This window comes from Megalopta genalis, chromosome 5, assembly GCF_051020955.1.
Source record: "Megalopta genalis isolate 19385.01 chromosome 5, iyMegGena1_principal, whole genome shotgun sequence".
Taxonomy (NCBI): Eukaryota; Metazoa; Arthropoda; class Insecta; order Hymenoptera; family Halictidae; genus Megalopta; species Megalopta genalis.
Genome location: NC_135017.1, coordinates 24,765,852 through 24,784,276, shown reverse-complemented (window position 1 = coordinate 24,784,276; position 18,425 = coordinate 24,765,852). Strand labels below are relative to the sequence as shown.

The 18,425-nt window shown below is 39.2% G+C and overlaps 1 protein-coding gene across 3 annotated transcripts in view; it reads right to left on the bottom strand.

The window, feature by feature from the left end:
- The window catches only part of stumps (DBB domain-containing protein stumps), a 119,272-nt gene that overhangs the window by 35,630 nt on the left and 65,217 nt on the right, over positions 1 to 18,425 (bottom strand). For all 3 annotated transcript variants that reach the window (XM_076521738.1, XM_033476542.2, XM_076521739.1), the window contains exons 3-5: positions 15,712 to 16,174; positions 14,580 to 14,774; positions 14,209 to 14,480 (exon numbers count right to left, since the gene is read on the bottom strand). In XM_076521738.1, the coding sequence (XP_076377853.1) occupies positions 14,209 to 14,480; positions 14,580 to 14,774; positions 15,712 to 16,174 (930 nt within the window). The remainder of the gene's footprint in view (positions 1 to 14,208; positions 14,481 to 14,579; positions 14,775 to 15,711; positions 16,175 to 18,425) is intronic.

Sequence of the window (18,425 nt, the reverse complement as noted above, 5' to 3'; positions counted from 1 at the left end):
TTTAAGTTTTTGTTTAAATATCACTAAAAATGTGAAAAGTACCATGGTGTGCATAATTATAGACTCTAAATAATTTTTACATCTTTATTGATATTTAAACAAAAACCAAAAAATCTATATTTGCATATTTCTATTATTTTTAATATAAAAATATACAAGCATGGTGTTCTTTTTAAGTTTTTGTTTAAATATCACTAAAAATGTGAAAGTCACTTTGCGTCTATAATTATTAGACTGCTGATTTTATGCATTTGTGACAAAATTCGGTGGTTGCATTTTTTGACATGAGAAAGATTGAAAGGATTTAATTTCTGTTTCTTCCAACTAATGTAGACAATTCTTATTTTGCATAAATCTGAATTATTTTGTATTAATCAAAAGTCTGATTCACGCCAATTTTATCCGGCGACACCGCCAAGAAGAAAATCGACAAGATCCTGCTCGACGAAGTTACTGTAAATTGAAGATATGTTTTGCGTGAAGGTTCGACTTCGCAGAAATTTCGCGCCACGAGAATCCTGTTCCAGCTCCTTGCGAGGGATGTAGAACGTGTTTCATGGAGGCGAGCGCGAAGTAAAAGGTACATCACGAGATACAAGAGCTTCCCTCAAAATAAATAGCTTGCACTATCATGGCAGAGCCATATCTCCTTGCAGGTCTGGAAGAGCAAATAAAACGGTATGGATTCCCCGTATCGCTGTGTTGAATCTTTTCCTCTTACGCTGCGGCGGAACCCTTCTGGACGAATGAAATACTGAAAACTTATTAGGTTCGTGAGGAGTTCCTCGAGTATCGATCAGAACTCGGAGTCAATTCTGTTCAAAGAACCTACGGGACTCTAGATAAGTATATTTCGCGTACATTCCATTTTTAGTGAAATGTACGACAAACAGTTTTATCCGTGTCTTACAAATAATTGTGACTTTCATGTTTCGTTCGCGCACGGGCCATTTTGCAAAACGATTTACAGTGTTCGATGCAATGGGGCATTTTGATATTTAATATACTTTAATATACTTTAATATATTTTAATATACTTTAATATACTTCAATATATTTTAATAGACTTGAATATACTTTAATACATTTTAATATATTTTAATATACTTTAATATACCTCAATATACCTCAATATACTTTAATATACCTCAATATACCTCAATATACCTCAATATACCTCATTATACCTCAATATACCTCAATATACCTCAATATACCTCAATATACCTCAATATACCTCAATATACCTCAATATACCTCAATATACCTCAATATACCTCAATATACCTCAATATACCTCAATATACCTCAATATACCTCAATATATCTCAATATACCTCAATATACCTCAATATACCTCAATATACCTCAATATGCTTCAGTATACTTCAATATATTTTAATATACTTGAATATACTTGAATACATTTTAATATATTTTAATATATTTTAATATACTTTAATATACCTCAGTATACCTCAATATACTTCAGTATACTTCAATATATTTTAATATACTTCAATATAATTTAATATATTTTAATATATTTTTCATATACTTTAATAATATTTTATATACTGATTATACATATATTAATTAAGGAATTCTAATGCATTATTCAAGAGCATACGAAGATCTATCAATTGATGAAATAATCATAATTTTGTTATCAAATAAAAAGGTTCTTCTTTAAAAGTTTCTTCTTGTTCGAACAATTTTTTGTCTATTTACCTTACTGAATATAATACCTAAAGTAAAGTTTTTGTAAAAAATGATTTACTCAAACAATTGTACAAACGAAAGATACTCGTTGATCAAACGACAAGTTAAAATTCCAACTATAAATTGTTTATGGAGCAAAAACAATGGTTAGATCCAAAAACTATATTTCGCGATTTAATATTCCGCGATGCAAGATTCTTTCAGATCTTTCTCTTCGAATTTTTCGCTTTTGTCCCGTAATGTACTGCGTTCTAATGAAAAGAAGTTCGCGCGATGTGAAACCGGGTCGTTTGATACAGTAAACGTCGGACAGGCTCGTAGAGAATCGAAAATATGACGCGTTCCGGGGGTCGAAAGCGTTTCGGGCACGCGAATTTGTGGGCGACGAGGGTGGCATCGCGTGGTATTCATGGGCCGTTTTTCGGGGACACTTTTTCACGGATCACGTAAAAATAGAGGAGGTCCGCGGAACGTCGACGCGCCGCAGAAAATGCATACGAACACGAAAATAAGAAACCGCTGTGCCGGCCAGATAAAAATAATAGAGGGGCGGCTGGAAAAACAGAAATAGGCGCGCGACTTCGCTCTGGAGAGAATGCTCGCTGCACCAAAGTTCCACGAGGCGTTTACCAATCTGCGGCCATTACATGACCATTTGCGCCCATTAATTTTCTCACCGTCGTTTACTACCCTATTTACTACCTTTTCGGTCTTCTTAATGTCTCGAATGTTCGCCAAGCCCTCGTTTTTCTGCTATTTGCGATTTTTTCAATATTTTCGCAGTCTCTTGTGTTTTTCAGAAATTAAATTTCTGTATTTTGATTAACAAACAGTGACTAGACATTTTATTTTAAGTCATGCATGTATCTTCGAAAATCAAATATTTTATTTGTTCGACAGACTGTACTTTTAAAAATAAGATATTTTATTCGTTGTAATATTAATAAATAATTATTTTTAATAAATTAATAAACATTTTAAATAGTATTTTATTTTAAAGACACTAAAAATATTTGTGACATGGCTCGGAGTATTCTATTTATATAATTTATTATCATCGAACGAAATATTTGTATTTTATTAAATCATAGTGTAAGATATAATTATCTTGGTAATCTAACACGAACGTAGACATGCAAGATTACTATGCTAATTAACGTAGCTGCGAAGGACATCGTAGCGCAGGGGGTCGATCCAACGTGGTACATTAATGCACGCTCCAATTATGTTAATTACGTCGAAAAGTTGCATGTTTGACGCTAATATTGCAAAGGAGGGGATACGGAATTGGAATAAACAAGGCGAAAGATGAGGCGACAATTATGAAGTAAAAATACGGTGCACAAGGCAGAGATAAAATGCAGAGGGAAACGCGCTTACGGATGTGCGGTGAATTTTCCCGCGTATTCGCGTCGTCGCGGTCGTTTATGCGAAAGGGAGAATCAAAGGGAAATAATATTTCGCCGAGGGGGGAAAAAAATGAAACCGAAAGAATAAGTTCGTTAAGGGCCAAAGTAGAACGAGAAAGCTTGATCACGTTATATTCCGTTGAATATCACGGTCGGCTTGCTCGCAATACGTCGCGCGCAGAGGATCCGCAGCCCAGTTACAAAATAGTGTTACAAAATCGGCCGGGGGAAGGTTTGCTGGGGCATTATGTAAATTATTTACGCGCGTCACGCAGACGTGACACTCGTGACAAGAGTTATCGACAAAGGAACAACAGTGGACTTCCGGTTCACCGAATAAATCGCAGTTGCCGGACATCGCGTATTGACCAATCAGTGGTCGTTTAGGTACTTGATGACCGTTCCGACTGCGATCACGAATCCCTTTACCGGGGCGCAAATAAAAATTGGGTCTCGAAATCATTTTCGAGCGAGGCTTCCCCTCCGCCCCGCCAGCCCCCTCTCGCCGTTCCTCGCGGACAATTAACCCTCGTTTAGAAGGGCGAACGATAACGAGGATTTCATAATTCAATACGAGCAATTGCTCGCCGGAATTAATTATGCCCGCGGGCGCAGGGGTTGGGCTCCGGGTTTCGGCGAACTATCCTTCTTGAAACGCTATTTCGAAACGTACTATCGCATCTTAAACGCTTTCGTAAGCTCCATGAAAATTCCTCAGACCGTAATATAAACTGCAATTTTGTGTAACAAATTTCTTCACCGTTGTATAGATCGCCGATTTTATGCGTTCATGAGAATATTTCTATCAAGTACAAATCGGTGAAAACATTCGAGGAATTTAAAGATATTGTTGCATCAGTTTCGACTCAGTGAAATAATTAGAAAGAGAACGGAACGTTTATGTCGATTCTGTATATTGTTATTAATGTAGACAATGATTATTTCGCATAAAAATCTGAACTCTACTGCGTGTTCGCATCGTTCGATCGTGATCCAATTACAGCTTTTGTTACGAGTGTAATACAAGAATTTGTCGAACGACCAATGAATGAACAGAAATATTCCAGTCAACGGTATTGCGCAAACAGATTTAATATAGCTTCATTGAACGAGCCTTGAAATACAAAATTATATCAAACCGTTCAAACAACTGCAAATTGAACAAATGAAACGTGAAACATATTATAAGCGAAAAGCAAATAGCGTCTGCAACATATTTGCAAGTGTATAATAGATCTGTTCTATAAATTTTAATGGTATAATAATTAATTTAAATAAATAATTATTATTATCATATATTATATATTATATGCTATTTATATTAATATAAATAATAATTATATCACATATAATATATTATATACTATTTATATTAATATAAATAATAATTATATATAATATATATATAATAATTATATATAATTGAATAAATTTTAATGGTATAATAAACACAACCATTTCATATAATGCAGGAAATGTTCATTCACTGGAGGGTGTTCATTCGTTGAACAGATCACACTGCAGACGTTTATGCTAATACAAAATCTTGCGATTCAACTTTTACGATTTGAAATTTGGTTGCCGTTTTAGCGATACTTTTATCGTTTAAGTATAACAAACAAGGTAAATATAAGAAGGTGAATTTAAATAGTCGACAGCACGTTGCGAACACATGGCGCTTGTATCAAATTCTTATTTTTCGTTACAAAATCGCGGGGATCAAAATTCCGAATCTATTCTAATCGATGTTTAGGCGTGTTCTGGCGTGGATCACTCGATAAGGGTGATCTCCAACGCCCACAAAACGCGTCCATGGAACATGTTATCCGGATGTTTGTCTAGCTCCTGGTCTATCGATAAATATGCCTGCTTTCAAAAACAAATCGGGTCGAAATAATCTAAGTTCAATCGCGGTCAGCACCGTAATAATTCCCGGTCGAAGTTCCTTGAAAGGGTTCCATTATTCCAATTAATTAGGTCCCGGCGCAGACAGGGGAGGGGGTGGGGGTAATTAAGAATAATTACTCTCGAAAGGAAGAGTTCTCATCGTCCGGTTCTTTTTCAGCGAGCCCAGAAAACGGGATGCCGGCGTTCGCATCCACCAGCTTTAATTTCAAGTTGTCGCGCGCAGGTGCTGTCACCGCCATCCTCGCCGCCGTGAAAGATTAAACGGCAGTTAATTCGAAGTCATTAGCTAACTGGAATTCGATGCATTTGTTCGGATGCTATTCCCGTAGAAACGGCTCGTTGAAACCGAGATCAATACGAACAAATTGTTCGAACGAAATTATTATTTTTGCACTTCGACGTTACTGACGCGAGAAATTATGCAATTATCAGAGTGAACGGGTGAAATTAGCAATTAAAAAGACGTGGAATTTTCAGGGAGAATGGACGATTCTAATCAGCGAACGAGGAGCGGTGTTTCCGGAGAAGAAAGCGTCGCAGGAAGATGACCTCGTTCGCAGTGATTAATTCGAATAAATGACCAGCAAACAATAATTATAGGGAAACGATGAAATATTTTTTAACCTTAGAACTACCAAAACCTAAATGCGACTAATGTATATTGTTTTATAGCAATGTCAAGCCTATGACTTGTATTATGATTTATACTTACTATATCTAAAATAAATAAAATAAATATATACCTAAAAATTTCTCCAAGAAATATTTTTATAACATGTAATAACAGTGTAAAAGAAAAAATCGAAAACCAGTCATTTTGACTGGTTTGGTAGTGTTAATATCAAAGGGCTGCTCCGATGAATGAAATGAAAAATTTTCTATTTCGAGGAACTAACGTTAAAAATTCAAAAATTATTACAATGAGCGGGTAAAATTAGCGGATGAAAAGTGTTGCAATGTTCGCAGAAAGCAGACGATTCTAATCAGCGTACGGTAAATGGAATTATCGTAGAAAACAAGGCCGAAGAAAGTGTCGCAGAAAAGAAGAGCGGTTTAAAAATCGAGTCGACCAAATCGACGGTGAAGGAACTCGAGGCTCCGTGTTCCGGAAACGAGGTTCCAGCCAGGGTGGGACCGGAAACCGTGCTCGGCCAGCACCAGGAAGTATAACCGGTAAATATATACGCGGATGGAAAGCGGCCTGTGCAGGCGGAATGCTTAATTTCACGGTTATTGACCGGCATCTTCGAAGCAGATCTACGCGACCTGCTCTATTGTCTGCTTAACATGCCATCGGACGAGCTCCGTCACGCAAAACAGAATCATTAATTATGATGCTGCAAGTTTACGGTATGCTGTGCCGTTCTGGCCGGCGCTTCGCGTGGCAAACGCACGTTCCACGGAGAAGATCTGCATTCGTAGCCAACTAATGGCCATTAAAGATTCCTCGGCCAATCGAGACATGCGTGATTACGATCGCAGAACGTAGTTCCTAGTGGTAGATTCGGGTTAACGAGTCTCGCGGCTCGTCGATGCAGTCTGCGCTTTTATGATATCGTGTTTTATTGCTTGGCGCTTCATATCCATTGGATAACGAGCTGCTTAATGTTTATAACCACTTTGCAATTTCTAACACCTGAGGATATCCTGGAAGGGAGGATGAGTTAATCGGTGGTCGCTTTTTCGCGTGCGATAAGGCGGTTAACCGTTGCCGCGCCATTCTCTTCGCAATTATAATGATTAAAAGTTTCCAAAAGTTTGTAATCATTTTAAATAATAGACAAAATATATAAATAAATAAATATATATATATATATATATGATTAAATAAATATATCGTGTCAATAAATATTGTGTGCCTGCATTTAAGTACACGAATGCTTAAATATTGACAAAAAGAGATTTTACTGTGACTTAAAAGAACGGAAATACCATTTCAAAAGGGTTAAAGTACGACAAGGTATTTATAAACGCACTGACATTAAGCACAGTTCAGTCAAGTAAGAATAAAAGAAACAATAGGCGTGGATGCACAAAGTGCAATATGAAAAAAATACAAGAAATATAAGGAACGGTTGAAAGAAATGAACTTCTGCTCGATACACAGTAAATTCTCCGTAATTGACGCCCAGATTGTGCACAAAAATGGACAATTTGATAATAGAAGGGCTCGTATTTATAGTCACTGATTGTCAACAACTATAAAAGCGAGCCGCAAGGCTGGAAAAATCGCACCTCCACTTCCCAAATTGTTCAAATTGTCCAAATTTGTTTCCAAGCTCAGAGTCAATTAGGGAGAATCTCCTGTACCGTCAAAAGTTCCAGCGGAATCGAAGACTGTCGTGTCCCTTCGTTAGCGTCGTTTACATTAACGCAGATCCAGAGGCGTTAAACACAACATTCGGAAGCTGTTAGACAGCGGCGCTACGAATCAACGACGCGTGTCAACACGGTTTGTTTGAACGACGCACGAAGACAACGTGTCACGACAGCGTTCGACCTGCAACCGGATGCAAGATGGCGCGATTCCGCAGAGCCGGATGCACCGGTTCTTTCGTCGGGCTTGTATACAGTTTATCCTGCCACCGCGTGCCCCCTGCCCCTTCCTGCGCAACGAGAAAAATATATTAAAGTGGAGTGTATCCTTTCGACGACCAGCACGGTTCGGACGACGACGTGACAGTGTCAACAAATGAACGAAAACTTCCGGCACGGACGGAGCACCCGACGATCCCGTCACTGTCAATATTAAACAGTAGCTCGTGGCTGCTTTCGGGCCGCCGATCGGCAGTCTGCCTGCGCGCGAATCAAAATTCAGCAACTTTTAGTTTCGATGGTGCGACCGGCGATTTTTACTTTCCATCGGACCTTCATCGATGGTCATCGGAAGAATTAGTTTACTGCAGTGGCGAATAAACGATTCAGATGGAAAGAGAGGAAAGAAATTGGTAAAATGCCTCATTCATTCCTCTGATTTAACCCCTTGCGCTCGAAACCATCTTAGCTCTACGTGCAAAATAATTCTTCTGACAGTATTTTCATTTCGCATGGTTTATTGTTAGTGCGTTTTATGCACGCGAAATTCAGTCTTGCGACTCATACAACGGTTAAATTTTTAACAATTTTTTAAATATGAACAAATTTGATATATCAAGGTTATTTTGGAACGTGGCGTAGCAGTTTTTAATGATCCCTCAAGTGTCACCGTTCGAGGACAAAGGGTTAATATAGCAAAGAATCTCGTGCTTGAGAATTAATATTCGCTCGACAAATATTGTCCTACCTTCCTTCGTAAGAATACACAACGATCAAGTTCCTCGTGCCAGGAAATTCAAATGAAAAGAGCGAACGATTAATTTCGATATTGATCTCCGTTTAAACGGAAGATAAAATATTGCATCAGGAATACCATTGAATCGGTCTAGCCACGACAATAAAAGCGGACAGTTTCTATTACGTCGCATTGACTTTTTCCTTTCTTTCCTCGACTTTCCACCGAAGTATATTTACTCTTATTTCATTTTATTCACTGTAATATTATATCGTTTCGCATTGCAATATTTTATTCATTATATACGTATTACAATGCTAAATGATATAATATTACAATGAATAAAATCAAAGAAGAATAAATAAATAAATAAATAAATATAAATGTATATATATAATAAAATATAATATAAATAATAATATATATATATATATTTATTTATTTATTCTTCTTTGATTTTATATATATATATATATATATATATATATATATACATTTATTCATATATATATATATATAAATAAAATCAAATAAATCAAATAAATCAATATATATAATAAAATCAAAGAATAAATAAATAAATAAATATATATATATTATTATTTATATTATATTTTATTATATATGTAAGGAACTCTTTGTTATAAACAGAAAAAAGAACATTGCAATAGTGGCTGATAAGACGAGCAATACATATACATATGTAAACGTACTTTAAAAAGTGCTTGTAAAAGTGCTTGTAAAAGTACTTTATGCACCTTCTTCCTCGAATCATTCACGGTTAGATGTCTCAAATATAGATAAATGTGTCGTACATCTCGAGATACCGGATACAATAAAAATCGATCGATAAGGGTGGAGCGGGAGAGAAAAAACTGCAATCTTGTTTGCCCTCGACCGTCCTCGGCCTCGAAACGAATTTTTTCCCCCGACTTCTCCGACGACTGCAATTACAAACGTCGCTTCGTCGAATCGACGACTCTCCGCTGCACGGATATCCACGCTTCATTTCCGGCTTTAATCGGAGGCTTGAGTGCATACCGGCTTGCAAAAACTCCTCGTAGCCCGATCTCGAGCTCATTAGACACTGCGAGTTGTTAAACTAACGAGAATTGTGCTCTGCGTTCGCTGCAGTCGTTAAACATTTTTGGGAAATCCCAGTTTTGGAAATTTCTCTACAAGAGGTAGCCCATTTCGAATTAATTCTCAGGTCTCTCTGATTCTAAATTTGATATTATATTTGAATTTGTAAGTGGAATTTATATCCGAATTTGCAGTTTTAATTTATATCTTAATTTGCAATTCGAAATTATATCTCAATTCGCAGTTTGAATTTATATCTTAATATGCAATTCGAAATTATATCTCAATATGCAATTTGAAATTATATGTATTTGAATTTATAATTGGAATTTATATCTGAATTTATATTCGAATTTGCAGTTTCAATTTATATCTGAATTTATAATTTCTACTTACATCTGAATTCGATATTTAATTTTATGTCTAAATTTGTAATTTCAACTTACGTCTGAATTCGAATTTTGTATTTACATCTGAATTTGCAGAATTAATTTCGTCTAATTGTTACCAACCGATAAATTCCAGGTCAATTGTTTCATTGTGGAAATACTTACAGTTTCGATTAACCTGAAAGCTACGAGTGCGAACTTCGCAGTTTTATCGCCGCGTTGCGAGAAACGACTCGAAACAGGGTAAAACAGGGTGCACTCGGTGCGTTTGTGGTTCACGGAGTATAATGGCGCAGAAAATTTTGCTTTTACTCTTTGCAACGGGGCAATGAATGCGCGAATTTATATCGTCGCGTCGCGTAACGTGCAATTTGCCATCAACTGCCCTAAAATTGCCTGTAAACGACACTCGTTACCCGCAACGAGGCAACGATCTCTCAGCGCGCAGCTGGAAAAACGATAGTACACTTGTCACGCAATCTGTCCAATAAGACTGGCTGCTGTGCAAGTCGATGAATCGCTTGAAATTACTATACGATCAATTCTCGCTCGTCAGCGTTGCACATTAAATCAAGAAATAATAGCATCCTGGAAATTATGCAGAAATGGACCAAGCTTCCGTTCCAATCCTGCAGCATAATTATTAGAATTTACGGATGAAAATTACGGATAAAGTTACGGCTCATTATGCAAAATAATACGTTTGCATGTCAACAGTAAAAAACAGATAAAAAACTGTTTCTTTATTTAATAATGCTAATACACCAAAAATAATATGACAGCACTCTAATATTCTTTTAGTTTTCACTGGTTTGTATTTCACCCACACATTTTTGCTATATGCATTAAATAAAATTTAATTAAAATGCATTATAAATAAACTGCATTAAATCTACAATTTAATAGTTATTATTATTTATTACATGCGGGTAATAAAATCGTTAGCCTTGACAAAAGTACAAATTTGATTGAATAAACATAGTAGAGAGAAAAGGAAAGAAAGAGGAGGAAGAAAAATATTTATAATTATATTATGATACGTAATATTAATATATTATCCATATAACGTAAATATGTACTATGTAATAATATATCAATATATTATGTATCAATATAATTATATACATAAATTATAGACAAGAGTAGCAACTTCCTATTCCTATTATGTTACGTGATATTAATATATTATCCACATAATATAAATATGTACTATGTAATAATATATCAATATTCTATGTATCAATATAATTATACACATAAATTATAGACAGCAAAAGCAAATTTCTGTTCTCATAAATTCTTCTACTAAGAACAGGAAACTTCCTTCGGATGAGATAAAATCGAGATGCCATTAATCGAGTTAATGTTTCCCCGCATTTCGACGTTCTGCAGACGTCGGAACAGCATAAAGCTCCGGCGTCTTAACGATTATATTGAATGAAACGATCGGTTATGATCGGCGGAGGTCCTATGAAATTATGAACCTCTCAAAAGCAATCGTGGGTGTCTCGTTCGCATTCGGGGAGCGTCGCGACGCTTATGATCCGGTAGCCGGTGTACGTGCGACTGCATCGATCAGCGTTCGATCGTTTCGGAAGCCCCGGAAGGGGGCCCCGTTGCCAATTAATCAACGAAAGGGTCGTGCGAGACACGTGGACGACATAAGTTCCAGGAGCCGCGAGCGGATCACGTGGAATTAATGTGTACCAAGGCCCGGAGAGTGCGCGGAGGATCCGTGGATCACGTAACGCCGTAAATTTTACGATCTGTCCCCCAGGTTTCGGCTGGCTCGATCGGCCGTAGATCGGAAAGCGACGATCGTTCCACGGAATACTAAAGGTACCGGGTTTCCGGGGACGTTCCCTTGAGAAGCTCCTTGTCGTCGCCGTTCGCACACGTACAATCGCAGGGCCGGCGATTATCTGCGAGCCGATCAAAGATCACCGGATATCCTCCAGGGCCGCGATTTCTTAAGTCGAATGTCAAAAACAGGCCTAGCCGGACGGACACTTTGCTCATCCATTTGCCGACGATTCCGTGGTTCTTAGAAAGAAGTTTCGTAGGTCCACGATCGATGGCTAAACTTTGTATATTGGCCCTTTGCAGTCGAGCGGCGACTCTAAAGCGCCGTTCAAAATTGTTACATCACGTTCCGAAATAATTTTAATTCATCTTTTGATTTTTAATTCAATTTCATATGTACAAAATGCAACAGGTTATATAAAAAGGGAGTACTATAGGTCGGAAAAACTGTTTTGGATCTTTCGAGTTAAAATTGCTCCGACTGCAAAGGGTTAATATCTATTTTATCTGTGCGATGCGAATTTTATGCGATTACATTTCTTTCTTTCCTCGAAAACTCTGCCCTATAGCATAACTGAACAGATGCTTTTTGATGTCAGTCAAATTTGCTCAAATTTGATCGTAGATATTTTCATTAAACGAACCATTCTTTATTACTTTCTTCACTGCAATTTGTTGTCATATAACTAATCAGCAACATTGTTTCGAACAAATTCTTGAACAAACGTTTTTTACAAGAATTTAGAAAGAACTTCAGAAGGAAGTTATTATTCTTTCTTTATTTTCCTGTAAATTGACAAAATAATTGCTCAGCAATAACATGACAACAAATTGCAAGAATAAAATTCACAAGAAATCTTTCAATTAATAAAAAAGTTAAGATTATTCCATGAATTGATAGATCTTCGACATGTTCTTTATAAAAGTATCGAAATTGGATCAGTTTAGGAATGAATAATCATCTCCTAAAATTCTCTAAATCGCGATAACAAGCATTTGCCCTAAGCGATCATTCTTCATAAATATTTTCTGAACGATTCACAACATTCCATAAATATTACAGGAATTTCCAGGGAAATGAGAATTAGAAAGGCGACGAAGTACGTCGAAATCCCATCGAAATTCCCTCGACCACGGTGTCGCGAAGTCGTCGAGTTACCAATTCGAGCAATTTCCATGCTATTCGAGGATTCTCGCGGGCTCCGGGCGCACTCTCTCGATCCCGTTGCCACTAAAAATCGTTGGACCGAATTCGATTCGACGTGTCCGGATTTTGGCGGTTCGTCTCGTCGCGTCGAGTCGAGTCGAGTCGAATCGCTCTCGGTCGGCTCGAATTCGTAACGAGGCTTTTGTACGTGATTCGGACGCGGGCGATGCGGGCGTACAAAGCGGAATCGGGCTCGTGGGAATGCGAGGGCAGTTGTTGCATTCGTTCGAGTGCCCGGCATAATTACCGTCCCGATTGATCGACAAGGAGGAAAGAATGGACCGCGGATTCCTCACGAAAATTGCTCCGGAGAGCCGCGTGAGAATCAACCGCGGATCTTTTCATCTCCCATTCGTCGATTCTCGGATGATTTCAATCAATCGATGTGTCGTTTCGATCAGCCAAGCAGCCTCGATTCGTTGTAAGTGTGATAGTGACGCAGTGGAAATTATGTCTCTGCTGTTCGAGTTTCTTAATCCTCGGAAAATCAATGGCTATATAATGCGTCTTTAAGATCTTAATAAATTCCATTAAGAACATCCATTGGACACCAAACTATTCTAAATCGAGAGAATCATGTAACATTATACGATGAGAAAAATAGACGATTCATTCTTATACCATTGAATTAAAGGGTATATCAATTACAAAAAAATAATTGCTACATAGAATCGAATGCACGACAATGCAGCTTATCGATTTCAATGTTATAGCATTCGTATAATTTTGCATCGCAATGAAAATGGATGCTGTAACATCTGTTGTTAACATTGTAAGCAGTTTGACTTTTTCCTATCCAGCGTGTTTTGCGCGTCAGTTGCATCGTCTTCTCGACTTCCGCTATTGATTTACAACCTTTTCGTGCATTTTCCAAAGGGATTCTTCTTCCCGCAGATAAATGAATAAATAAATCAAACTTTACCTGGATCCTTCTCGACCCAACAGTTATAAGTTCGATACCATTGTTTACATTGTTCGCAGATTAAACTAAAGGCTGCATTATGTTCCGTCGTCGCTTTGCGTTCGACTGTACTTTATAACAATCCCATCCTAACAGTCTCTTGCGCGAGGCTATGAGTCTCGCTAAGACTTTCAAACAATTAAGTATCCGCCGACCGAGGTAATCTGCCATTTGAGGAGAACCTTTCGCCCCGTCTTCAACTTCCGGAACACTGTTCCAAAGATTACACAGATTCGCCCGGCGAGACACGGAGAGGCGTGGCTAGAAGAATAATCAATTAATTAAACCCGACTCAGACATCGGCTCCCTCGAAATGGCAGACTACAATTTACCTTGTCAACGCGACACGACACTCGACGGTGGCAACAACGAATTCATTTTCTCCTTGTCAAAGCAAGCCGAACCCGTGTCACGTTTCTAATGCGTCCTGTTACGAGATTGCTCTAATTACTCACCCTTGCTGGAGGAACTGCGATGTCTCCTGCGTCTGTTTCTGCTACAGGATCTTCCTGCCCTGTCCTCGACACCGTCGACGGTGTCCACGGGTGCTGGCGGCGCCATTGTATCCGGTTCCACCATGGCAGCGGCGTCGTGTACTTGTCTCCTGGCGACGTTGTCTTTCGCACCGGCACCTCGGTCTTTGCCGAGGAAGGTGCCTATCGAGTGTCTTCTTCGACCTGCTGCTGCCGAGCCTGGCGCTGGCAAGGTCGACGAGAGGTTGTAGTACCTGAAATGCATCGATTCTTTTAGTATTCAGCGATTACTGGATAATTTGTTTTAAGCCGAATCCGGTGGACATCGATTTTTATTTGGTTTCTTTACTGACCTAGCATCGTCGACACCGATGAACACCTCGCTGGAGTCTGGATCGTCGTCGTCGTCGTCGTCGTCGTTGTGCCGATGATTGTCTCTAGCCAGACCGCAGTACACCATGTCGTTGGAGAGCAGCTCGCTCGCCGATTTCAGGACTGCTCTGCTTCGACCTGGTCGTCTTCTGTCGTTCTCCGAGTGCGAGTGCGACCTGTTGGTTAGAACGAATGTTATTACATGGCTTGGATTGACAATCCGCTTCCATCTGACAGAGTTGGACGTATTTGTTTATTCGTTCAAATTTATTCGAAACGTTGTTCGAGTAAATATTATTCGAAATATTATCTAAAGTATAATCCCTCGCGAAAGGTATGTTGACACCATTCCAAATACTATAACTTTTTTAAAATTGAAAAACCGTTTCAGAACTTGGATTTCCTTGAGACGTCAAACTGGCTGGTATACTAAACAATGAGACCAATAATTTTTGCAATAATTTTTTACTGATCGTCTAGTAAATTAGCCAGTCTACCATCTCGAAAAATATCAACGTCGTTCAGTGCTATTTAAAAAAAAGTTGGTACTTTTGTAATGGTGTCAACGTACTTTCTGCGACGATTGTACCGTTATTCTTGGATTTCGATGACATAACAATCGAGTGTTCTTTCGATTTAGAAAAAACATATAACTAGACTGCGGATTTTATACATTTGTACCAAAAATGAACAGGTGAAATACAAAACCGTGCGAAATAACCAAAGACAAATTCAAGAACATTGTTTCACTATTTTCGACCTATCCCTGTTAGTGAATAACAAAATATATATATATATATATATATATATATATATATATATATATATATTCATCCAATTAAATTTTCTTACAAGCGAGTTAAAAATTGTTCATTTTGCTTAAAAATCCGCGGTCCACGCACAACATCCATATTTAATGGATTATCTAATGAGATCTCCATCGCGAGTCCGACTGTTTGTTAAGTGCCAAGGTGTTGAACATCAAAAAAGCGTTTCAAATCATGTAGCAGCAAACCATGAAGCTGCTGAATATTTATCAATCGCGATGAGGCCGGCCACCTGCAGAACGATCGAGTTAACGCCGAAAAAAAAGAGTACTATAATAATACAGACCTGTGAGGTAGATACGGCGAAGGTGGCGCGACGTCCGACGGTCTAGGGTCGCCCTTCAGGAACTGCTGGGTCCTCTCGTTATCCGCATTGGCGCTGACCGACCTGAACAGGTTTCTGAAGCTCCTCCTCTGGCTGGCCCCGCCGTGGCTTCCGTTTCCATGGCCAGTCCCGTTTCTCGACAGCATCGGGACCCGTTCCTCGGTGGGCGTCGACGGCGTGGACGCGCCAGAGGCGCTGCTCCTGTTGCTCTCCTGATGCATCAGGGTGGTGCTGGCCGTGGACGTCGAAACGATGCTCGCGGAGGACGTGGCGCCCATCTTACAGGCCCGTCGACGGAACAAGGCCGTCAGACCTGTGGGCCCCTTAGCTGGCGGCGAGAACGCCACGCTCGTTGTCGACGTCGCCGGCGTCGCGGTGCTCGACGACGCAGCCCCGCTCGACAACGAGAAGTACGAGGGGTTGTCTGTGAACATACGGGCCCGAAGTCATAGAGTCTGGCCAACGCGATCACCCGAGGACGCTTCCGGTTTGGTCTAGCGCGACGCTGCCACCGCGATCATCGATCTCCTGTGTTATCAGCAAGATTCGAATCGCGACGAACGCTGTGTCAATCTTTTCAAGGTCGAGAAGAAGTCATCGGAGCTGTGACAGAGAATTCTGTACTGTCTCTAGAGGTCTTCAGGATATTCTGATTAGGGATTATTCTGAAGAGAACGCTGACGTTTCTTCCGGAGTTGCTTCTAGAGTCCACAGATCCGATCGCACACGTTGAACTATCGAGGTCTGCGAGAGCCTTAAAAACACCCTGTCGTCTCTTCAGTGACCCGAGGGATTTTTAGAATATTCTGATACTTCGAAGAAGACACTGTCGTTCCATCCAGTTCCGTTCGAAAATTGCCAGGGTCTGCACTTTGAACTCCGCGAACGCGTGCTTCGAACTCGTTCCAGGTGCTATCAAAGTCGACCGTCCGCTTTCATCTCCGAAAACTGGAGATCTCGCGTCTAGATTTGGGATAAACGATCGAAAACCCTCCTCTCGAACGCGATCAAGCCTTGCACTACACTGTGAACAGGTATAAACCGTCTTCGATCTCTCTAGAGACCCGGGTATCCCCGATGCTCCGAACGATCTTCTTTCGATCAACGATGCCTCTCGAAGATAGCGCACATTCTGCTCGCAAGAACAGCCATCGATGGACTAGCAGGGGACTAGAGATCCTTTTTCTATTGTAATTCTCGAACACTATTCGATCGACGCGAACTAACAGCCTATGTTGAAGAGCGGTCCTCTTTTCTAGGAGAATCTGTTTCTCGAAAATGGACCGGGACGATGGTTCGTTGTGGCGAACACCGTGGCGGTGGAACGTTTCGGATGGTGAAGAAAACAAAAGGTTCACTTGACTAGACGAACACGAGGTCCACCTGAGACTGCTCGGTGCGAGATACACGATGTCCATAGGACGCCATGAACGATTCGAACGGCGCTGGCTAGTGGGGGGATGGACCGGACGTTGTATTGTCCCCACCCCATAAACCAGAAGCGAGGAACGGGGCAGACGTACACGGCACCGGAAGTTCGCCAGCGTCGCTCACGATCCACGCGTTATTACTCCTCGAAGATGAATCGACCTGGCGAGAGCACCGCAGGGAGGAAACCGGGGAGGAAATGGCTGAGGAAACGGGGGGGAAGAGGGTGGAGATACGAGCCAAGTTTCCTGCGAACGAGTTTCACCGGCTTGTGAAAATATTTTTGGAAGTGGGTGACCTTTCGACCCGGTTCCACGATCGTCAGCTGTCCCAATACAGGATCTACCGCAGGATCTTCCTGTGGATCGTGGAACCCGATCGCTCTCGATCCATCGGACGCGGCAGAATTGAAGGATTTTCGACGAAAATCGGGACACGGTACAGCGGCAAGAATAATTATAGTGATGTTTAAGCAAAGACTTAACGAAATATCATATTTGTGTATTTCTTTATTGGAAATAATAGATAATAGAAATATACAAATGTGGCGTTTTATATCGGGTTTTCGTTTTGATATCGGTAACAATGTAAATTTTACGTAAAAGTAACATGGTATTAATGATTAAAGCTTTACAAACTTTTTAAGATTACTAGCAAATCTTCGTTCGTAATAAATTTCTTGAAAAAAATATAAATAATATGCTGTGTAGAAGAAGAGAATTATAATATTTATATAAAGAGAATTCTAATATATTATAAGTTACAATATTATAAATTATATTGTACACTATATTGTAAAATTATAAGTTATAATATATTATAAAGAAAATAATAATATATTACCTTCTTGACGCATAACGAGCAAAACTACAGTTTCAATAAAAAGTTATGAATCACGTTTTTGTTCAAATTTTCTATGTTTAAAGTATAACAAATGCTGCTCAATACTCGTCAATAAATAGTAATGTATCTTTGACAAATAATTCTCCAGTAATTAGATTGTGAAGTATTTTCAATAGTCACTAATCCTCTATCGATTTTTTAGATAATTTATATTTGCATTTATACAGTTTGCTGACCGATTAATAGTGTCACCAAAAAATAAATTCCAAATCGAACACCTATTTTCCGATGTTTCCCGAACACTAAACCCTTGCGAGCCAAATCCGTGACAAAGATTTCATACACGGTACTGCTAAATACGAATGTTATTCCTTTTTTTCTAAATCGAAACAAAATGCGAGTCT